This window comes from Xenia sp. Carnegie-2017, unplaced genomic scaffold (assembly GCF_021976095.1).
Source record: "Xenia sp. Carnegie-2017 unplaced genomic scaffold, XeniaSp_v1 HiC_scaffold_39, whole genome shotgun sequence".
Classification (NCBI taxonomy): domain Eukaryota; kingdom Metazoa; phylum Cnidaria; class Anthozoa; order Malacalcyonacea; family Xeniidae; genus Xenia; species Xenia sp. Carnegie-2017.
In genome coordinates this window covers 168829-192564 of record NW_025813503.1, presented here as the reverse complement: position 1 = coordinate 192564, position 23736 = coordinate 168829, and the positions used below count along the sequence as shown (strand labels likewise).

The following is a 23736-nucleotide window of genomic DNA, read 5'->3' as shown; positions in this document are numbered from 1 at the left end:
TTTTGATTTTGCAAATATCACGCTTACGTGATCTATAGGATTGGAGGCATGCTATTGGCTAAGTTACTCACGTGATAAAACGTGTTGGCTAAGAAAATAAACAAGCAATGGCTGATCAATTTTGTTGAAATTTTGTTATCGAAGACGAATTACAAATCAATGTTTGAAAACCGGGTTTTTTCTCTTCTTTTTGCTCAAAGAAGTCCACTGCTTCAACTAGGTCTTTGTGAATATCTTTATTTTCCCATTCAGTGAGGTACTGCGATAAATTTTGAAATAAATTCACTGCTCATTTGGCATTTAAAAACAAGAAATTTTCTGTGACGTCGATTCCATGCGTCTATCCTCTTATAGATCATTGCTCTCCAACAATGAAATTGCTCAAATTCTTCTGGTCATTATATAAATATAAATGGAGCAATAAAGCTATAAGTAACGCGGGCGCATATACATATAGTCATACAATTTCTATGACTCTTCCTGATCTGGAGTCAGACTGTAATAATCTCTCACAAGTCGCTACCGGTAAATTTACTTCAATGGTCGCTACACAATATCAATTTCATGCGCTCAGTCTATCGAGTACGTGCAAGGTGGGAAATAGATGTGTTTACTGCAGTAACTGTCTAGTGCATGAGCATGCGCAACGTATTTAGTTCAATAAGTTATAGAAAAATTTTTGTCACATAAATGAGAAACTGCGACCAAAATCCAGATAACAAACATTAATAACAGACAACAATCAACTGTGGCTAATACAAAATACATGACTGACGTTTCGACAACCTCAGATGTTGTCATCTTCTGAGTCAAGTGTTTGTATTTGAAGCCGTATTTGTTGTGTGGTTCATACGTCATCATGGCCAAGTGAAACTTACTTGACCAGTAATTTCTACATCATTTTTACAACGTTCAGTAAAATAACGATAAATGAACTCAAAGCCTGTAAGATTAACCGCTGAAGAATCTATGTTTCTCGAATAAAATACTGAAATTGACCACAGAGAAAAGACTGGGACGAGTTTTGTTCGCAAAACATATGACAAAAATCTTCCTCGTGTTAACCAGAAAACATGGTAAATCCAAGTAAATCATGTAAAAGTTACAGTAGAAAAAGTGGTCATCAAATGGCAAACCAGTGTGCTAATGTTAAACCTATCGCGATATTAAGCCCCCTCATATTGAGCTATCTTGTTCAGCAAAATTGAGCGATGCTCTTAATTACATTTAGATTGTCCGGTGTGAAAACATTGTTTCTATCGTAACGGAATATGTTATCCTGTGACAACAATGTATGTCTTCTGCCTAATGTGATTGCACTGTTCATATTTAACGAAATTGGAAATTATTTTGCTTGTATAAATAACTCATTTTTCAATTATCTCTCGTAGAAGAACACAATTCAACCTTAAGAAGGTACTTTCCGCATCGCTCGAAAATGTTATTCGATCAATTTTGCATTACAGCTGAAACCGGCAGCCGGAAAATGTACACAAAAAAACCCGCACATTCACAGACATAATAAATGTCTTGTAAGCGATTCAATACTTTATGTGTTTGGCAGAGTATTGGCGGGCAAATCATTGAGTACAAAGAACGAGAGTGAATTTGATGTTGAAGAGTACACGCGACAGTTTCACGAAGCTCAACGTGTCCCACGAAGAACATACTGTTTACATTTAAAGTTTTTAAAAAGCGTTCGACGACGAGCCTGTTGACAAGTTAATGAGAAGCAAGGATATCATTATTCATAAAGAATCAATATCGGCCTCAAAAATTTAAATGGAAAATGCGAGTACCAGCTGAAGTCTTTATTTCTAACTGCTGTGATATAAACTGAAGGAAATTATCTCACAAATATGCACTCACAAATCGTGACAATAAAATGTTTCTCTTCATAAAAAGAAAAGACGATGATTGTTTAGCGAATGTACATTTAACGACAAAAATTATCGAAATCGAAAAAAAAGACAACGAAGATTGAGGAGAATGATCCCGACCGCCATATTTGTGCCATCGTATGAAAGTATTATTATAACGATGGTTTTGATCTTTGCGCTGCTGGCAAATGGCGTTTTGTTTTTTTTGTTTTTAAGGGATCACAGAATGAGAACAACGACAAACTTTTTTGTCATCAGTCACATCGTGTCAGAATTTTTCTCTAGCTTTCAAGGTCTAGGGATATCAATATACGTCCTAGCACAGGGTGGCTTAGCATCGTTCGTACTTGAGAAATGCATTTTCATTGGCTGCGAGAATGTGTTCTTTTTCAACACCAGTTTTCTAAGCCTTACAGCGATCGCTGTAAACAGATATCTAGCGGTGGTAAAAAAAGTGCATCATAAAATCACAGCTAGAAAGGAAAAATCGTCATTGCCTCAATATGGCTGCTTGCTTTTATAGCATCACTACCCTGGGGTACGATACTCGAAGGGAAGCGACCTCCGAGAGTCGTTTTCTCGCATGGCTCGTGTACTGTCAGGAATCTCCGGGGATATTCAACGACATCGATGAAACACGTGCTTCGGTCGTGTTAACAATAGTAATTAACACACTTGTGATAGGTGTACCCATATTGATCCTATTGCTTTGCTTCTACAGTATCTTGAAATCTGCTTTAAGTAATCGTCGACAGGTGAATGTCAGTTTCAATCTACATCATTTTGCCGCTGACGCGTATGCGAGATCAGCTTTCACGACTCTTCTCATTATAACTGTTTATCTGATTTGTAACGCTTTTGTTTTGCCGTTGATCATTTGTCCATCGATAGCCGAAAGTAAACTGAACTCTTTTTTCTTTCGTTTCTTTATCTGGCTTCGTTCTGCAACATATCCTTTGGTTTATATATTTAGAAATCCAGTGTATTTTCGCCTTTTAAGGAGAAGAGTGTTTCGCGTTTATGAATACGCCTCACAGTCTTGTCCTTGCAGCTTAATTGGCGAACGAACATCACATATGAAGCCAAAATCACCGGTGCCCAAAGTGAACGGACGAATTGTGCTCAAATCAAACAAGAATTCTGGTACTGTGTCCCAGGGCTCTCATCGGCAAAGTCCCGCCCCAGTGTCGAAGCAAATAAGAGTTTTTTATTTGGCTAAATCTAAGACGGCATTTACAGATCTGGGTTCTGTAGAAGTAAGAAGATGGAAGGTTGTTGAACACAACCAAACCACGAGAAAATAACGGTAACAATACCGCTGGGGATATAGTCAAATCTTTCCTATAAAACAAGTCTTTCAAACTGTTTTGTGGGACTTTTTGTTTATTTATTTACTTATATTTATTTACAAGACTTTACCTTGTCACAACAGATAAATGGCATGGACTCAAACACAGCCAAAAATGCAATTATTGTGGATCTTTTACAAGGGCGCACCGAGCGTGGAGGTGGGGTGTGGGTAGGGATGTAACAGCCGAATTGTTGGAAAATGATGTCTTAATTTTTACAAGATAGACGGTACTAGTTTTTCGAACAAAATTATTAATCAGTTGGTAATTTTTTAATTCATGCTATCAAGAAAACCTTGTCATTTCTTCACTTGTGATCGGTTATGTCGATCTTTCATGTTCAGTCTTACAAAACTGAAGTTTTATGATTTCCAAAAACTGTAAAGAGGCAGTTTGACAGTAAATCTGAGGGCAAAATGTTTGTAAAACAACCCTTAATCCGAATGCCCTCAGTACGACTCCAGCTTTACTGTCTTTACATCACACTTGTCGATCTACATGACATCGTGAAGAAAATGCCAAAAACACTCCCGAAGCCGTCTTATGTTTGTTAGAAAGAAGGCTGCGTCATACATCGCATTTTACAAGCGCCGAAGGCATTAAAACAAAAGAAAAGAAAATTCCTCATTATCTTTTGTTTTGAATGCATTCGGCTCATGTAAAATGCGACGTATGAAACAGACCGAAGTAACTATAATTATAATTTTAATCTGTAACAATGTACCAACGAGCATGCGCAAATAGAAATAGTCTTGAAAAAATTGAATATACGTACTTCCGTATGAATTAAGTATAAGCTTCTTTTCACTTCAATTGTGAACTGTGAAGTACGGGCGCTTGAAAAAACTTCAGGTAATTATTATCGGTTTAATCCTTCCGTCATTTGATATAAATTTTTTTCCCGTTTTGAATGTGTAAATTACCCGAGGCGAAGTATAAAACAAACTTACAATATTTCATGAATCAAGATTACTTCGTCACAGTTCACTGTCATATTGTAATTGAAAACTTGAAATTCTCTTATTGTATATAATGTACAGTTGAATTTGAAAACTTTCGAGTTTCGGGTTGCGCTATGTGTGTTGTTGTTTAATGCGCACGAACACATTTCGGAGGCTTTTCAAAGAATCATTCTTGATAGATAAAGCGATCGATATTTTTAACAGGATTTGCAAACTCATATTTTATGGTTGTGTTGATAAAGTAGACAATAACAAAACTTGTATATTTGGACGAAATGATCGGCAGTTTAATGACTTTCATATTGTTTAGAAATTGACAAATTGTATTGTTGCGACGTGTTGATATGAACTCAGGTTAGTAAAGATTATCTTAATGATTGAACGAATTGTCATTGTCTATTATAGGACAATTATGCCTTTCCTTGACACGGACTATAATTAGCAGTATTAGTTAGTTCAACGCTGACATTCCTAATTTCTCATAAGTATTGCCATGAAAAGCTTGAACATTGAATCTGGTGTAGAGTTTATTTACTATGCAACGCAACAGCATTTTGGGACGATTTATTTTATTGCTTTCGAGATGCATCGAGGTCTATATCTATTTTCATTATATCTCTGTGTAAAATATAAATACTGTTATTTGTATTGATTTAATCAGAAAATGCTGTTTACTATTGTCGGTCTAAACAAAGAGCGAAGCACAAACAAAGCAGAGAAAACGGCAGAATGCAGCTGACATTAGATGCATGTACATGTGCTGTAACTGATGTTGAAGCTGAGTCAAACTTTGAGCATTAATTCATCAATAACATATACTTTTAATTCTAATCGCAAAAGTATCTTCAGTACTTACCCACTGATATATATAAAGACTGGATGACGCAAACTAATTCTATTGCCTAGAAAATTTTGAAGCCAACTTTTGGCAGCGGTGGCCATAATGACTATCCACTTCTAGTATATATTTTATAAAGAATTTTTATCATATTTTGTATTCTGGTTATTTTCTCCTTCAGAAATCATGCCAAATCTTTTATTATGATACTTAAACAACGTGAGAAGATTTCTATATGAAATTTAGAGAACATGAGTTTTTGCTTAAAACCGTTCTCTTGCTGTCTTGTCATCATACTACTTTTTTGTCAAAAGAGTAAAACATATGATCAAAAATGTATGCGAGAATAGCAGTTTGTTATATAAAACCTATATAAAAACTGAAAAAGTGGATAGTCCAATATGGCCGCCACCCGGCTTCAAGTCAAGTACTAAGTTGTGTTATCCAGTTTTATACATATCAGTGTCCTTAACCCATTACTGAACATGGCGAGGTGTTATGTCACACGATATTGACATATTGTTCGGTTATTTATAGAACAACCGCAATTATCGAAAATTCATAATTCTATCCTGTCACGCTACAGTGTTACGTGAAAACGTGTTAATTAAAAAAATACGTAATCTTTATGATGTGTAAGTAAATTTTACTCGGAATTTAGTTCGCATAATTCTATCCTGTCACGCTACAGTGTTACGTGAAAACGTGTTAATTAAAAAAATAAGTAATCTTTATGATGTGTAAGTAAATTTTACTCGGAATTTAGTTTGCATAATTCTATCCTGTCACGCTACAGTGTTACGTGAAAACGTGTTAATTAAAAAAATACGTAATCTTTATGATGTGTAAGTAAATTTTACTCGGAATTTAGTTCGCATAATTCTATCCTGTCACGCTACAGTGTTACGTGAAAACGTGTTAATTAAAAAAATACGTAATCTTTATGATGTGTAAGTAAATTTTACTCGGAATTTACTTCGCATAATTCTATCCTGTCACGCTACAGTGTTACGTGAAAACGTGTTAATTAAAAAAATACGTAATCTTTATGATGTGTAAGTAAATTTTACTCTGAATTTACTTCGCAATTTTGGCGTTGTCATCGAAACATGACGCAAGTTCATTTGAGGATAAGAAAATGCGTTATTTAAGTATTTCATTTACAACATTTCGAGGTTAACAAAAGGTTTATTATACATTGGAAAAGTTGACGTGAAACGGAACGTCATTTCTCAGGTTTTCGTTATAAGTCAAAAAAAATCTATGAAATTGTGTTGTCTGCAAAACAAAACTCACTTTTCGAGTGTTTTTCCTTCGATGCGTATTCTTACATGTTTTCTTTTATATCGATGTAGTAATGAATAAAACCTGTGCTACTTTTTACCATAATTTTGTAAAACACGTCAATTACTGGACCGTTTTCTTGACAAGAAAGTGAGTGCCAAAAATATTTCTCAGCCAATCAAAGCGTACTATTTTACCGGAAGCGATGCTTGCCACCTTAAAAAACATGATATAATTAATATTACACAAATATCAGTGATATAACATCTCTGCGTATGTCCGTGGCGTACGCTATGATCCCCTAGTTCCGCGGAATTATAAAGTCCTTACAACCAAAATTCCTGGAAAGCAGAACAAAAAATATTTCTTGAACGATCGCAGACAAGTACACGCTAGATATATGATGTTCATCAAAAGAAAAAAAAGAAGAGAAAAAAACAGGCAGATAAGATAATCATTTCGAGTACTTATTGCTTGCTGATTATATAAACAAACACATCATATGGGCAATGCATCCCGCCTTCTGTTCCCGCAGTTTATGCTAATTAATCTGTCTGATTGATGTAACAGAAAAGCACAAATAATTCAAATTCTCATTTTGCTATAAATCGATATGGTTATCACAAAATGTCCATATCTTGAGTAGGAAAAGATGTATGACTTAACTGTTTCAAAGTCGTCTGTCATTTCTAAAAATCTCTTCAATGAAAATATGATTTAAACATCAAAATTTTCGTTTTACAGGCCCTTTAAACGCCAAATTAATTTTTGAGAAAATAACGTCCATAACTGATACGCGGGATTCGTATTGAGCGTATTCGTTGTTGCATTATCAATTCATTAAGAATACTATTAATGAGTTAAAAATGACCATAACTGATACGCGGGATTCGTATTGAGCGTATTCGTTGTTGCATTATCAATTCATTAAGAATACTATTAATGAGTTAAAAATGACCATAACTGATACGCGGGATTCGTATTGAGCGTATTCGTTGTTGCATTATCAATTCATTAAGAATACTATTAATGAGTTAAAAATGACCATAACTGATACGCGGGATTCGTATTGAGCGTATTCGTTGTTGCATTATCAATTCATTAAGAATACTATTAATGAGTTAAAATGACCATAACTGATACGCGGATTCGTATTGAGCGTATTCGTTGTTGCATTATCAATTCATTAAGAATACTATTAATGAGTTAAAAATGACCATAACTGATACGCGGGATTCGTATTGAGCGTATTCGTTGTTGCATTATCAATTCATTACGAATACTATTAATGAGTTAAAAATGACTTCATCGTAGAAAAAGGTCATCGTAGTTTATTCCCAGGGGGGTAAACCAAAAGAGTGAGAATGTATAGAGGACTTAGGGGCTGTTCACATGAGCCCGGGTAGCCGGGATTCAGCGAGGCGTGAATGTCTTGTTTTTTTCTACAATAAAACAGATTCAATTTCTGGCCAATCAGCGCACGCGCTATATTGTTATTGTAACACCAAATATGTACGCCACAGTAGAGTGAATAAACAGTAGGGAAGGTCACTCAATTGAATTTTTTCGTGCCGCGCGTATCTTATTTCGCATATGATTACCATGGTGGCAGCCAGTCATTTGCTTTTTTTGACCAATAGGAATGATGAAATGGCTAACGCCAGCCAGTAATCTAACTAAATATACAGCAGCAAGTTGCAAAGCGAAGTGGTCCCACTGTTTATTCCCTATATTGTTGTTATGTACGTACTATTGATATAAAATGATAGAAATAATTTTGCTATCATATGTTGCTCGTCAAACCACCGACGTTGCAAGCATCAATCTCCTCCCAGTAAAATAAGTACAGCAAAGCTATTCTGTGCTCTCTACATATCAAGCACTACATGACAAGAGAGCCTTTATGTCTCTCATTTCAGTCGCTAACAGGTGAATAACGTCATCAAGTGCTTCACATATAGACTCTCGTCTGCTAAAAATTAAATATTTTAAGCAGACTAGATTATTTCAATCACCTTTTCAGTGTCAAAAAAATCTAGGAGTTTTCGTTTGTAAACAGTCATTTCGGCAACCAAGGGAACAAGTGCTATTTTTTTAATAAATAAGCAAGGATCGCTTCTGATAACGATTCGTTTCATCTAAGTGATCCAAATGTAATGCTCCTCGAGTCATAAAATAAAAATTTGTGTATTGTTGTGTTGATAGGTATTTAATGGTACAAACGGCTTGTTGGCGAGTGCGCGCGACCCATAGGGTGTTAAGACGTTTGGCTATGACCACAAAGAAACTGGTTCTTCTTATTGGTCTATCTCTGGGTTTTTACACTTCAATCATCTCAACACTTCTGACGAGGGGCAACAAATCAATTCAAGGTGAACGTAATTTATTCCACACGCAATTTATTCAAAATAACCGCACAAACGCGCGCTTTACCGACATTGGAAGAGACGTTGGATCGCGAGTGGATAACAATGATCCAAAATCGACAAGCACGCGTGTATTTTTGAATATTATAAAATCGTCGAGAGTGCAGGTCAAGTACAACACATCTTTACCACCGGATTGCTATAGTATCATACGAACCGCCGAGACAGGAAATGACTTGCATTCTACAATTAATCCAACGAGGTCAATTGCACAGTCGCTAATGGTGAACAAATTAGGCGCAGAAGTGAAACGCTTCCCTACCACTTTAATTATAGGGATGCGAAAGGCAGGCACGCGTGCTTTACTAACTATTCTCCGACTGCACCCTCAGGTAAAAGCATGCGGGTCTGAAATGCATTACTTCGACATCAGATATCCGCGTGGTTTGCAGTGGTATCTTGATCAGATGCCATATGTGGAAACAGGACAGCAAGCTATTGAAAAAACACCGAGTTATTTTGTGGTTAAAGGTGTACCCATAAGGATTCTCGAATATGCGAAAACCATAAATAAGACGTTGAGATTTCTCGTAATTGTTCGCGACCCAACGGTCAGGGCAATTTCCGATTATGTACAACTTAATTTGACTAATCGACGAAAATACAACAATGTCCTGAAGCCTTTCAAAAACATGGCTATTAAAAACAGTAATTCGACATTTGCCGTGCGTACAACTTGGGGAGTAATTAAAACTGGTGTTTATAGTAAACACTTACAGCGATGGCTGAAGTACTTTCCCATGAAATCGTTTCATTTTGTCAGCGGAGAACAGCTTGTTAGTAATCCATACGACGAAATCAAAAAAGTCGAAGAATTTCTTGAGCTCAAGCCGTACTTCTCAAGAAGCAATTTTGTTCATAACAACGAGAAGGGTTTTCCCTGCTTTCGCGGATCAACCAATAAGAAAGAGCGTTGTTTGGGAAAAAACAAAGGTCGTCTTCACCCGAAAATTGAGCCAGCTGTTTTGAATGAACTGAGACGTTACTATAGACCTTTTAACGAGCAATTATACAAAATGGTTGGTCGAGATTTTCGTTGGCCTTAGGTCAACTAATTTTATGCGGATAAAATCCAAAGTTTCTTATTCAAAATTCACGCAATATAAACAATGAGATAGTTTGGCCTGCAAGGCTAAAGACCTTGGTGACGCAAGTTGAATTTACAGCTATTTGGAGATTTTGAAACGGAAGACATCACAAACTGCTTAATTAAATAGGTATTAACGATAAAAACTGATTGTTTGAATTTGACTATCTGGGTTAAAATGCTAACATCAAAGAAAGCGTGGAAAAATAAAGTCAGAAATATTGTGTTATTTCAGTACAGTATAAAATCCTATGAAAAAGCGCAGAAAACCTTCGTGGAAACATCGGGCGTGGCCGTTTCCCGCCATTAAAAACAAATTGTTGAACTGCCAAACCTATCGTTGAACAATCCAGTTCATTTGCTTCGCCAAGTACTCGGTCTAGAATCGCTTGAACGAATAGTTTAGATTAAACGTAGGTACATATGTACTACAAGAAGTATACAAGCGTACAATTTGTACGAAATTGATTCGTCATTTCGGCGTGGGATCCATCAAATTCTCGCAATTTGTGTGATCTTCCTTACGTCAAATTTTGCTATATTTCGCTGTTTTTTTCACGAAATCTGAAACTGACTGTACATAAAAACGTATTAACCAAAAGACCATATAAATTCATTTGAAATTTGGGGGAGTTTTGCTTTTTCATGTAATGAATTTTCCGACGAGTTATTTTGAGTGGGTGGCAATCACCAATGTTGAACGTTTTTTGGCGGCCTTCCTCAATAATTTAGTTTTGAAGTTCAATATCTGTTAGAATACTGAAATAAGGTCACGAATAAATGGTTGAAATGAACGTAAAATAAATTCTTTAAAGAATGCATGTCAACCAAGATGCACTACGCGCTTTTGTTTATGTTTATATCTGAGCCTGCTGCACACTGACTTCAATGAACGTTGTGTCGTTTTTCTAAAAATTCTCTGCACAAGTCAATTCAGAAGCATTGGTCTTCCACGTTTAGGCAAAGAAGCCTTTTTTAAATCATAAGTTGTTACAATTACTTAAAAACAATTTTATACAGTAATAATAAAGGCCTGCCTTGACTACATAATGAATAAATACTACTATAATTTTCACGGTGTGAAACAATTACAAAATCCGCCATTTTGTTAACGAAAAAATGGCACTCGCAATGTGTTTTGCAAGTAACATTTTAGATGCCCTATTGTGTTCAAAATATGACCATTAATTCTTTTCACTGTAAAAATTTTCCTGCTATACAAAATTTACTATCTAAATTATTTAACCTAAACAAAAAAGCGAGAGTAAGTAAGTTCGTAAATTCGTACTTGTTTGCAATTTTCAAGTAAAATAAATAAAAGAAAAAAAAACTTACAGGGATGATTTTGTGTCTGCACTAAAGCTCTTCATCGTATTGCGGGCGTTATTTTGCACGAAGCTGGGATATCGAATATTGACCTTTAGCTTAATTACACCAGTTACTGCATTTGCTTCGCGCTAATAAAACTTTATAATCTTTAAATAAAAATTTCATTCCGTTGATTGCTCAATTTAACTATTTTTAAATTCAACATCCTTCTAACATTTGAAAAATTATTTATAACATTTCAAAAATATCTAGCTATCCCGCAGCTGGGGGGCAGTACCCCCATCATGAAATAAAGTTGACACTATGCCCCCAAGCATACCAAACGCCTTAATTTACTTTTATAAAATCTCTTCGTGTTACTTTTTAGGCAACCTAATAAATTGTGACGTATTACGTCAGACTAATAATTTAGGTTTGTCATAATGACTCTAGTAATTACGTTATTCTATACTATTTTTTAGTTAAATTAATTACGTCATATATTGTAAATGGCAACTTTGTCATATTTAGATATAGTCCATTACGTACGACGTACGTCATAGAGTGCACCCCCCGGGAGCGGATTGCACGAAGCTTGGCTTGGATGGTAAAATTTTCAAACTTGTAAGAAAGGTGCTTATATTTTCGTTACGACAAAGAAATTTTGTAATCTTGGAGGCAAATATTTTATTTCAGTGATTGCTCAGTTCAAACCTTATATTTTTTCTTTTTACGAAGTTTTTAACTAATTAAAAGAATTCGTTATCCAATGGATAACGCTATCCAGGCTGCGTGCAACCAACCACAGAAGTCTAAATGCATTAAGCAAGCTACAGGCTTGCTGCGTAGCGTCAAAAGTATTCGCCATTTGGTTTTGATTATGCTAATACTTGTGGAACCAAAAACCAACTTGGCAGCTTGCGACTCTTAGTTTTGAACATTTTGACTGCTTTTCACAACAAGGAATTAAATTTTTGTCATAAAATAAAACTCGTTTGAAAAATGTTGCTTAAAAAATCGCCCCTCTCTACTACTCAACACATCAATAGCAATGCTGCTGACCACTGTTCTAGAGACACGCCAAATCTGAGACTGTACACTGTACATATTAGTCTATTACTGACAAAAATGTTGATATTTACTTTGTATCCTTTATAATGAGCTTGAATTATTGTAGCTGCTTCATCATCAGAAAGTAAAAGGGAGGACGGAATAGGAGGTCGTGGACTGAAAAAAAGCACTTTCTCTTTCATTATTAAAATCATCAACAAATATGATTAATTGAAAGTAGTCAAAACACATATTTACTTTTCAGCCAAGATTTTCAGGACAAAGGTATATCTTCCAATTTTACTCCATCTCGATTGCTGAATTTTGGATTATGACTAAAAAAATCAATTCACCTCAAAAATATGAAGGCCCTCATTAGCACAATGTTTTATTAATAAAACAAACCACAAACCTGTATAAGTTGTTCGTCAAATAATCACAAGCATTAAACTTTGTTCGTCTTTTCTGAAATTGAATTAAAATTGATTGAGCACTTCACTTATTGTTGTCTGATGAGCATAATTGTAAATTTCTTCTAGTTATGAGAGTTTGTTTTGACTTAAAAGATTTGCACATAGTAGATAATCCAATGCACTGAAACAAGGCTTTTAGGTAAATTTTGTGCAAATTCTACAACATGCACCAAGCATATTATCATTGATAAAATCTTACCAAACTAGGGAAGGCACCAAAATATGAATAAAAGTTTGCGTGGTGTTATGGCAACCTACAAGTTTTGAACTTATGCAGTTAAATAAATATTGCACAAAATAGAGGTGTGTGCAAGTGTGATATTCCCTGTCAGTGTCAAGCCCAGTTTTGTAAAACATGTTTATTAGGGTGGTTTAGAGACTGACGGAGGATGAAAAAAAGCAAGTCAAACTAAAATTTTGAGCTTTTTTCTCAAATGAAGATATCACAATAATTGGTCCTTTTTTGGGGGTGGGGGTGGGATGGGCAACCCTGATTTGTTTGTAACAACAAATAATTGAGACAACAATCTTAGGGCAAAACAGCTACGACTAACAACAGCTATTTTGTAACAAGTAGTTGTTGCAGCAGAAATCATGTGATAACTGTTAGTTGTAACAACACCTAACAGTATTGTTGTAATAATTGTAACAACTATTTGTACTAAGAAGAGTCTTGCAGACCTCAAATACTTTATTTTCTATCGCTTCTATCAACATTTCTTGCATAGCCGGAAGAAGAGTGGGAAATACATGGTGCTCGCAATATTCTCGAGCGGTGCATACAAGTGGATCGGGTAGAGGTCGTACTTGTACATTATCTTGCTTAAGTACAGATTTCTTGTCTAATAAAATGGATTCAAATGGAGAAGGATGTAATGAAGATGAATCTAGATGTATTTTTTCTTCTTCATCTATCTTTTCTGCCATATCTTTCGCACAATTCAGCTGTGCTTGTGATACAGCACATGTGTCTACAACATCATTATCCAATGGTAGCATCTCATTTATTTGCTGTGGAAACGAAACATGCAAAAGCGGAGACCGTCTTGACGCACACTGGTCATTTATAGCAACACTTTTATAAGTATCATGAAACTGTTCAATCTCTTTCCTTTTATTCGTGCCATGCGTTTCATCTAAAATAATAAAGCCTGCGTTTTCGTTGTCAACCATATTGGCTGTCAAGTTAATAGTTGCTAGGGGCAACTTGTCCGGTCTGTTTGCATTTCTCATTGAAGAAATAATAAATCAATTTTTACGAAATTTACGATGACTTAAGAAATTGTTCAATAACTGTTTCTATATTTAATTAGCGTTACAAATGGCAATCGCTCGTAGTAATTTGCCATGGCGTGAACACAATAACCTATACATTCTTTTTCTTTACTCTTATCTTGGTATTTCGGGTTTGCTGTTTGTAATTGACTGCTAGCTCTCAGTCCCCTAACCCCTAACTCTCCTTGTTCATCATGGCTTTCAGATGTACACATGTTATATCAGTAAAAAATGACAAAATTCCATTGCTAAACTATACTAGTTGGATGAAATCTTATTTCAAAAGTGTTTTCCTTCTTCATATTAAAAAAGGTTTAGCTTACAAAATTTTTCTAACTTCACTTCCTATCATATCGCACGTTAGGAAAGATCCAAAAAATTCTACAACACCACTTCCAACAAGCCACGCAACGCTTAGTATTACAGGCCGAAGCAGTCAAACACCATCAGGGACTCGTGTCACAGACCAAGAAACATGCTGTTCAACGTACACGAAAACAAGCAATTTAACAACCCAACCATTGTATGAAACATGCCCACCCGAAAGCACGGAAACTTTCATAGAAAAGAGTAATGAAACAACTCATGTTATTGAAGAACGTGATAATATTATAGACTTAGATATGATGTATGGAACATTGCTATTTGAAAAAGTCAATGATGCTACTTTACATGATAAACGTGACGATGAAATTATGGTCACCGAAAATGAAGAAAGTCCACTCGACTCGGACACAAGTACTGCAAAGGATACGCTTGAACCAGAAAAGGTTTTGGATTTAAATGAAATTTTACAACAGCTTGCTGGCAATCTTGATCCACTGCATATTTCCAAATTCAACATATGCCAAAGTGATATTTGGGCTGGGATATTGCGAGGAATGTCAAGGAAATCTTTCTCCCTGATAGAAAGGTTTCTGTAAAGTTCACCGACGACGTGGGTCATTTAGAGGGCGCTGTTGATGTAGGGGACCCATGAGAGAATTCTTTACTTTAGCTATTGAGAAAGTATCATCCGGTAAACTTTTCTGTGGAAAGGAGCGAGAAAGGTATTTATCTCTTGACGCTAAGGCTCTGAAAGAACAAGAATATTTCTATGCAGGGCAACTTTTTGCTATGGCAATAGTTCATTGTGGAATTGGCCCTCGTTGTCTTAATCCAGTCTTGTTTGATTCACTTGTAAATGGGCCAAGTGAAATTGTTGTACCTGTCGAATCTGTGTATGACCTAGAATTGCAAGTAGGCATACAGCAGTTAATATCTGCTGAATCAGTTCAAGAGGCAAATGAAATAATTGCAAGTAAGAAATTATAGAGTGTTTTAGAGCGATCTGGTTCGTTGAGATTGATGAGAAGTGTTGATGATGTTAAAGATGTTGCACGTGAGACAGCTTATTGGTATATTCTGGGTAGGACTCGGCCTGCGTTTGAAAGTTTCCGTAACGGTCTCAATTGCTTAGGTGTTCTTGAGTCCATTCTTTGCAACCTTTCCACATTTCACAAGGTTATGTGTTTCCACGAACAACAGCTTTCATCAGTTGTACTTGGAAATCTATTTTCAGTTCGTAGAAGCGAGGTGGAATCGAATAGATGGAGAGTAGAAAGCAGAATTCTTGCTTTTTGGGAAGATCTTTTACTGGACATAGAGGAGGATGAGGTGGAGGGATATCCTGTATCAACTGTGAATGTGAGATTGGCATCAAAACTACTGGAGGTAGTTTTGATGCCAATCTCACATTCACAGTTGATACATTTCACAATGGCATAATTCACTTTCTAGATATAAAAATTTCAGTTGACGGAACTGACATTTACCGAAAAGACACCCACACTGGTCAGTACTCACACTTCTCTAACTTCGAACCTTTTCATCGTAAAATATCATGGGTAAAATCTCTTTATCACCGTGCCTTCAAAATTTGTAGCAATAAAACACTTTTCAACAATCAAATTGAAATAATCAAATCTTACATGTCTTGGAACGGTTATCCTAACAGCGTTAAAAACTTTTTGTTTAAAAAACTAAAATCCAAATACAATGATTCTATTTCCATTGACAACCGCTCTTCTATAGATGATAATCTATCTAAAATCTGGGTTCGTATTCCTTATCTTGGCATGCGTGGCGATTTCCTCTTGAAATCCTGTTTTAAGAAAATACAAAAACATCTTTCTCAACCGGTGAAATTTATTACTATTTATGACACTAAAAAACTGTCCTATTTTGTCTCTAACAAGGACAAACTTCCTTCACTTTCTCGCAGTAATCTTATATATGAAATAACTTGCCCTGGCTGTGGTAAAACCTACATCGGCATGACACAAAGATGCCTGTCTGTACGGCTCAGAGAACATGCAACCAGACTCTCTTCTAGTGCAGTTGGCCAGCTTTTCTCTGAGTGCGAAAACGCTCAATTCCTGGCGACTCTACAAAACCAGTTCTTACAACTCAATGATCTCCCTCCACCTCCCAGAACTCCCTCTCCTATAGAAAACCTTGTATTCAACAACTATAAAATACTTCACTCAACCAAATCTAACAACTACCACATTCTTGCTTTTCTTGAAGCACTACTCATTAAAAATAACAAACCTTTTCTAAACACGGGAGTTAAGGCTAGCAAAGAATTACAACTCTTTTCTTAATTTATAACACACTCATTCTACCAGTCGGGTCGGCAGTTTCAAATCATCCTTTTGTAATACTACACCTCTTCCAACTCATTGTAAATATGACACTATTTAATTTCTATTGCTTATTTCCGTTTACTTATTTCATGCGTTGTAAATATATATGTGTATGTTTGGTTTTAAATATCATTCTGTCTGAGGATGACTTTGAAATAAAGTCGAAAATTTACAGTTTACTTCTCGTCTTGTTTTGATTCATATTTTGCAATCTCAAGATGTCTTGTTTCTTCGGAATTTGTTTTATATTATAAATTACACGTTTTATTGTGACGTGTTTTTGACAAGAAACTTGTAATTACAAAGAGCAGCAGTATTCGTTTGCTATGAAAACATCGTCATCAATGATACTTTTGAAGTTGGAAGTCGCATTTATCGTCGGTTATCTTTGTAGCTCGTATACAGACAGTGTAACTACAACTCGAACGATACAACGTAAGTGCTGTAAAACTTATTTTGAAAAACACTTGAGAAAAACGACGATTTTTTTTGAAAGCAAACATGTTTCGACATTATCAGAATGCCATCTTCAGTGCAGAATGGTTAGTGTTAAGTAATATGATACGTAATATGATATGAATAAATTAATTACAATGAATAGGATTATGATTAAACGCTTTCGAATGTGGTATGTATCTCGATTGTCAACAAAATTATCATGGAAAGGTTTCCTTGTCGGATTTTCGAAATTATGAAAAGCTTACAACTAAGAAACGCAAGGCTGAACTTGATGTCGCCTTCCTTAAAGATTGCAATTCACTTGGAGTTTTTCCAAAGTTCTTGTGTTTTCCACTGCCTAATGTTGACAATCGAGATACATACCACATTCGAAAGCGTTTGATCATAATCCTATTCATTGTAAGTAATTTATTCATATCATATTACTTATCATATTACTTAACACTAACCATTCTGCACTGTAGATGGCATTCTGATAATGTCAAACATGTTTGCTTTCAAAAAAATCGTCGTTTTTCTCAAGTGTTTTTTATTTTGAAAACTTTGTATGTGCCATAAATACGCTCAAGATGCCCATCGCAATTAATATTGAATAAGTGGCTTAAACAATAAGTGGTTTAAGTGGAATAAGTGGTTTAATCAACCAGCCAGGAGATGACAATAAATGTTTAGAGCAATTTTCATTGACATTTCGTACTTATTCGAGAAATATTTTACATGATTCTATTTTATGTTTTTATTCACATTTTACATGTCACTGCTTTCGAGACGCGTCCCAATAACCGTGGTCATATATCTTTCAGTCAGGCGACCGATATGCTTCAATTATTATACAATATTGTGTAAGAGAAGTTGTACACTTTGCGTTGACGGATGACTTTACAAACTTAAAAAGTATTTAGAAAAATTCTCTCTTCGATAGTTGTTTTTATTTATGCTTTTCCGCTAAATCGATTTCACTTTACTCTCGAGTTGTGCGATGAAAAGCCATGATTAATTGTAAACGGTTTAAATTGTAAACGTATTAAATTCAACAATCTGGGCCGTTTGGCTACATATTTCTTCGAGAAGAGTCGTGTGTCATAATATTCATTTTATGTTTGCAAATTACATGTAAATTGCACTCTTGAATTTTAAGTGTTAGAAGTCTGAAGAAAATGAGATCAATATATATATGAGATATTATATAGTGGCCCCGATTATCATACTGACTGTGGATTTCAAACATATTACAAAGCATGAAATAGTGTGACACAAAAAAATGCAATCATTTTAAAATGTAATAAAAGTTATGAAAAGTATAAAGTCTTGGTTTCAGCACTTATTGCTCCCACCCCATGCTAAGTTTTTAACGACCTCATGATCACAAGCGGATGAGGATGTATGACAGTGTGTTTTTAAATGAAATTTTAAAAAAATTGTCTTTATTTCTATAGAATTGCACCCAGGATTGTTTTTCAGTAATAGACCAGCATTGAATGACCAACTTGGCCAGGCAATTGACTCTGGTTCAGTTACACTGAGTTGCGTTGGAGGTAGCCGTGGCAACAACAGAGTGTATTTTAAATGGTATAAAGATGGCCAACTTTTGCAAGCAGACAGGTCACCTATAGTGGCAACCATGCAAGGAGATTTGAACATCAACCCATCAGACTACAGTCGTGATAATGGCCAATATCAATGCCTGATTACTGACAACACATTTTCTCTGCTATCAAATATGGCTGAGTTACAGCTTGTATGTAAGTTGAAAAGCACTTTGTCATGGGATTTGGGTACAAAATCTTTTTATACTCAATAGAAATTTTATACTGAAATAAAATTTTTCATTTTTGACTCAGTGTGACTCAGTCTGAAAAGATCCATTAATTACGACAGGAACTTTAGTAAGGGGTCTCTTACATGGAGCAATTTCAGCCCTGGCTGAAAAATATGTCATGTAATCGTTTCAGCCCAGGCTGAAATCACAGCTAAAATATTCACGAATGCGTAATTGCGTACCTATTGCTTCTGATGACGATTCAGCCTGGTCAAACTATAGATATAATAGAACCTACATTGCTAACGCACACTGCGCGGCTGTAGGTAAATAAATAATAAGTCAACCTGCTTCACTACTATGCACATACACTAAGTAGTTTCAAAATAATATAGATTTGACAAGTCCATCTCTTTAGGTAGTGAAAAGCAACAGGCAGACTCCTCAGCCTCAAGTGTTTTGACTAATAAGGTCTTCGGCTGTTTCTGCCCTTTTTGGTGCATGTTACGAATTAAATGAGAAATTCAACCAAGAAACATCAATATTTTGAACTTTTTGTTATTTCGTTGTCATGAAAATATCTAGAATATGTCAAGACTCAACAAAATTACAATCATTGGACTCAGGTGACAATTCGGTAAAATTTGACGAAGAAATATTTGTCGTGTTATTCCTTTGATGCATCCAAGTTTACATCCAAAACTCTACAATGTCCTCTCATTTCCAAAAAGTGGCTAGAACTAGGATAGAAGGGGTACAAAGACGGAAAATGCGAAAACCTCATTTTCGTAATACAAATTATAGTTTTTTTGCCCGCTTGAGCTGCCATCTAGGAATGTTCAATTTGCTATGGCCGGCTCAGTGAACTCGATTTAAATAACTGGAACGATAACTGAAGCCACAAATTGAAGCCAAAAAAGTATTTGTCGTCATCACTCGTCGTCACTCGTGTTTCTCGCGTGTGTTTATAAACAATTTGTATTTTGTTATCAAGATCTTTAGTTTGACCTCAGTTGATTTCATTTTACTAGTCAGTTTTATCTTCACGAAGAAAATCCTTTGAATTATGTTTCAATTCTACATCATCCTCAGTGCAATAGTATTATTACGTTTTTCAAATAAACTAAAAGGATTTGTTGGTATGAATTTTTATTCGACAAAATTTACATATAGAATGAAAATATCTTTAATATAGCTACTATATATTTTTGTCATACACAGTCAATCTGCTCTTAAGCTGTGGTTTTCCTTTAAAACATATCAAAGTCTTTAAGGATATTCAATTATTGATATTGAGATGACAACCATTTAGTATTTCAAGCACTATCAAAATCGATGAAAATGACAATCGCTCTGTAAAAAGTAAATATGCGAGTTATAAACTCAATATTTTTTATGAAACTGGATATTCAAGATTTCTTTTTTCTTCGGAAAAACAGATCTTTAAATCCACTGAAATGACAAAAAAATACAAACACTGTCTGACATCGTTTGAAAATTTACCTTCCGATGTAAGAAAAATTTTTGCTTGAATATTTTCTCGTCATATTTTCTTATTGCATTGTCTTTTTAGCGTACAGTGTAATTTTCAGTTGGCTTTTCCTCGTTACAAGTTGTAAGTTACAACGAACTCACTGTAGTAAAGTTTCAGTTGTAAAAAATAACCTTTTGCGAAGAGTTGACCTCGTGTGTCGTTTGTCGTGATGTTGTTTATATGTTTATGCTTTGGCAATTTGTATTCAAATTTATATTGGCCGTGTATGTTTGGCACTCAGGGGAATGAAACTGACGTACAAACCGCGTGAATATTCGACTTTGAAGGACTGGAACTTACGTACAAACCGCGCAAGAGACTAGGGCTTAGGCTTCAATTTTGTGTCTATAAAATGTATTGTCGCTTTTATTTTCGTTTTAATATATACAATGTGTTACAAAGTGTATATACAATGTGCCCTCCCGGCTATCACCATAGTAAAATGGTGACTCCTGCACTTGGGACACAGGATGTACGGTAGGATATATATATATATATATGGAGTTCATTGGGCCAGCAATCTATGTTTATTATATCTATGGGTCAAACACCTGGCTGAAATTGGCCATATTCACACAACCGGCCAACGGGCTGAAACTCATCACGGGCTGAAATTGCTCCATGTAATCGGCCCCAAAAATGCTTTCAAGGATTGTCATTGGTGATAAACGCCAGAGTCACTTCCGGATGGCTAAAGTAAAACTAGAGTTTATTAGACAATCCTTTCGATTTGCAAGCTCTAAGGTATATAACCAGTTTTGTGGACGTCGAAGACCTTTAAACCTTTAACCCACTGTTGCAAGAACATTTTAGTTAGTTTTAAATATTTAGCTTGTAGTAATTTCAATTATTATTGATTTCTTGTTTGTTAAAGATGACACATGTGAAAAACAGTATCACTAATAATATGTTTTATATTCTGTAGCTAAATATCCTTAAATAAATAAATAAATAAATGCCGGGACTTTAAATATGCTTTTAGTAAAGATCGACACGCCAGTAAACAGAACACCAACAGTCTTAATGGTATGATTATAAATATAATTTATACTATCAATATTTTACAACGAAGGGCATTCAGCCTGCCTGTAATATCATATCAGCAAATGAAACTGATTATTCAAGCTGTTGTCATTTAATGCTGCAAGTAGCGTAAATTAACTTCAATAAAGTTCAATATCTTGAGAATGAAAGTCTGCTACATTTCAAAATGCTCTGTTCACTAAAAGTATAATGTAAATATCAAAGTTTTCGTTTCGTAAACACGTTATTTTAACTCATGATAAAGAACTTTCGCTCGAATCATTGCAAAATACCAACTGCTTGAGTTACATTGCTATATGCGCGGATATTGTATTGATATTGCATGATCTAACTCGTTTCCATTATTTCATACTTCGTAGATGTAAGCGGTTTCAAGAAAACAGGCGTTACAAGACTGGGTACACAATATGAAGGATGGAAATACGTGTTCACCGATTATACTCATTCCATATATCCAAAACCACGGTTTATATTGAAATTCAATAACGAAGCAATTGCTGAGAATGAACGGATAAGCGTGTCAGAAAAAGGCGACATATATATTGCTATGTTGAGCCCTAGTGATGCAGGGGAGTATACGGTGGAAATGCAACTGGGCTCCTTAACACAATCTAGGGAAACAATTACTTTGCAAGTGTCAGGTACGTATGTAATACGTCACGCTACTAACCTTTTTGCTTAAGTAATCTTTTTTTAATTTTGGCACTTTCGTCTAAAACGATTATTTTGCTCACCGGTGTGTTCTGTACTTATTGCAGAACGTCAATTATCCAATCAAAACGACTCAATACATTTTCAATAAAAAGTTTGACTTTTTTCAAAAATTTGCTCAAAACCCTCCAAAATGACTCCGGCCTAAAAGTTTATAACGCGAAGATTATAGCTTTCATTGTCGTACAATAATGGATTCATACAAGTTGATTTGGTGGTGTATGTAGTGACCCTTTTTAAGCCTTTAGGACTAGTTCAGTCCATCGAAATTTTTAAGTAGAGTTAATGTACGCTATTTTTCTGTTCAACCTTTTTCGAGTTTCAGTTTTCTGAATTTTCAGAACTTTCACGTGCTTTGACCGTAAGACTTGTGTATTTGGTTTTGTTCATATTAAATAATGTTTGGCTTGTGGATTTGTGTAGTAGACTACATGGTATTGGTGTTGCTATTATATAATAGCTTAATAAGTTTTGCAAGTTCATAATCATACGTACTTATTTAAAGAACGTCGCATGAAATGCATTGCTCGTTGTTTGTATTTCCAAGAACAAATTGGATTCTGTTTTGTTTACAGTTCAACTTAAAGCTTGTTTTCTTTGTTTAGCCAACAGTGGTGCAGGCAACATCTATGGGTCAGCGATGTTGGGTCCAAGAAGTCAGACAATTGGATTGCAAAGAGAAAGCGAAGCTACATTTGAATGTTTTGTTACGGGAAAGTTAGTATTTTGTTTCATTCTACTAAAGTACATTTGTACATTTTTTAATCCCCGGTTCAAACTTGTATCCATCTTCCACATGCTGAAGTTCATCCGATTCAAACTTGTATCCACCTTCCACATGCTGAAGTTCCCCGATTCAAACTTGTATCCACCTTCCACATTCTGAAGATCCCCGATTCAAACTTGTATCCACCTTCCACATGCTGAAGTTCCCCGATTCAAACTTGTATCCACCTTCCACATGCTGAAGTTCCCCGATTCAAACTTGTATCCACCTTCCACATGTGAAGTTCCCCGATTCAAACTTGTATCCACCTTCCACGTGCTTAAGTTCCCAAGAATTCATTCACCGAAGATGAAACGTGTTATTTCAATCCTGGGGGGAGGGCGAATAAATCAAGACGTGTTTCGTAAATGTACCTAGAGGTAGATCTTTGTTTTTAGTCCAATGCCCGTGATCACGTGGAAGAAAGGAGATCGCCGTTTGGTAAAAGTCCGAAATATGTAATTTCCGATCACAACAAAAGGCTCACGATTAAGAACTTAAATAAACATGATAGTGGAATATATCAATGTGCCTATAGTAGAGCAACTGGTAGCAATTTTCCAACAGCAACCCTGACTGTTATTGGTAAGATATGATATCACGATGTGAGATGATGTATAGTAGTAAAATGACTTAACAACTCGTGAATGTAGAGTATGACAGTTACTTTTCGTAGTTGTGCGTTGATCTCCTTATACTTATGTCATAGTGAGGATGGTACATAAGAAATCATTGTACTTGATCTCTTTATACTTATGTCATAGTGAGGATGGTACATAAGAAATCTATGTACTTGATCTCCTTATACTTATGTCATAGTGAAGATGGTACATGAGAAATTAAT

At 35.3% G+C, this 23736-nt stretch overlaps 4 protein-coding genes and 1 long non-coding RNA gene across 5 annotated transcripts; 3 read left to right on the top strand and 2 right to left on the bottom strand.

Annotated features, from left to right (window-relative positions):
• The first annotated feature begins 1608 nt into the window (after nucleotides 1-1608).
• Nucleotides 1609-3523, top strand: LOC124455363 (substance-K receptor-like). The gene is made up of 2 exons (XM_047006016.1): nucleotides 1609-2369; nucleotides 2434-3523. The coding sequence occupies exons 1-2, from the start codon at nucleotides 1990-1992 to the stop codon at nucleotides 3182-3184; spliced, it is 1131 nt and encodes a 376-aa protein (XP_046861972.1). The 5' UTR covers nucleotides 1609-1989; the 3' UTR covers nucleotides 3185-3523.
• A 5013-nt stretch (nucleotides 3524-8536) lies between these two features.
• LOC124455375 (heparan sulfate glucosamine 3-O-sulfotransferase 6-like) lies at nucleotides 8537-11160 on the top strand. Its single transcript, XM_047006026.1, has one exon. The coding sequence runs from the start codon at nucleotides 8586-8588 to the stop codon at nucleotides 9783-9785; it is 1200 nt and encodes a 399-aa protein (XP_046861982.1). The 5' UTR covers nucleotides 8537-8585; the 3' UTR covers nucleotides 9786-11160.
• Nucleotides 11161-11868: 708 nt separating this feature from the next.
• LOC124455362 (IQ domain-containing protein K-like) lies at nucleotides 11869-13830 on the bottom strand. Its single transcript, XM_047006015.1, is given in 5 exon segments — nucleotides 11869-12361; nucleotides 12443-12467; nucleotides 12470-12519; nucleotides 12597-12649; nucleotides 13339-13830. Coding segments are annotated over 5 exon segments (813 nt in total). The 3' UTR covers nucleotides 11869-12168.
• A 214-nt stretch (nucleotides 13831-14044) lies between these two features.
• LOC124455383 lies at nucleotides 14045-17948 on the bottom strand. The gene is made up of 3 exons (XR_006951821.1): nucleotides 17937-17948; nucleotides 15903-15906; nucleotides 14045-14324 (listed from the first exon to the last, which is right to left on the bottom strand). It is a non-coding gene; the product is annotated as an uncharacterized LOC124455383 (long non-coding RNA).
• On the top strand, nucleotides 16863-23419 carry LOC124455379 (contactin-4-like). Its single transcript, XM_047006030.1, has 5 exons — nucleotides 16863-17054; nucleotides 18515-18820; nucleotides 21775-22056; nucleotides 22732-22843; nucleotides 23291-23419. Exons 1-5 carry the CDS (start codon nucleotides 16946-16948, stop codon nucleotides 23352-23354), a joined length of 873 nt encoding a protein of 290 aa, XP_046861986.1. The 5' UTR covers nucleotides 16863-16945; the 3' UTR covers nucleotides 23355-23419.
• The last annotated feature ends 317 nt before the right edge of the window (nucleotides 23420-23736 follow it).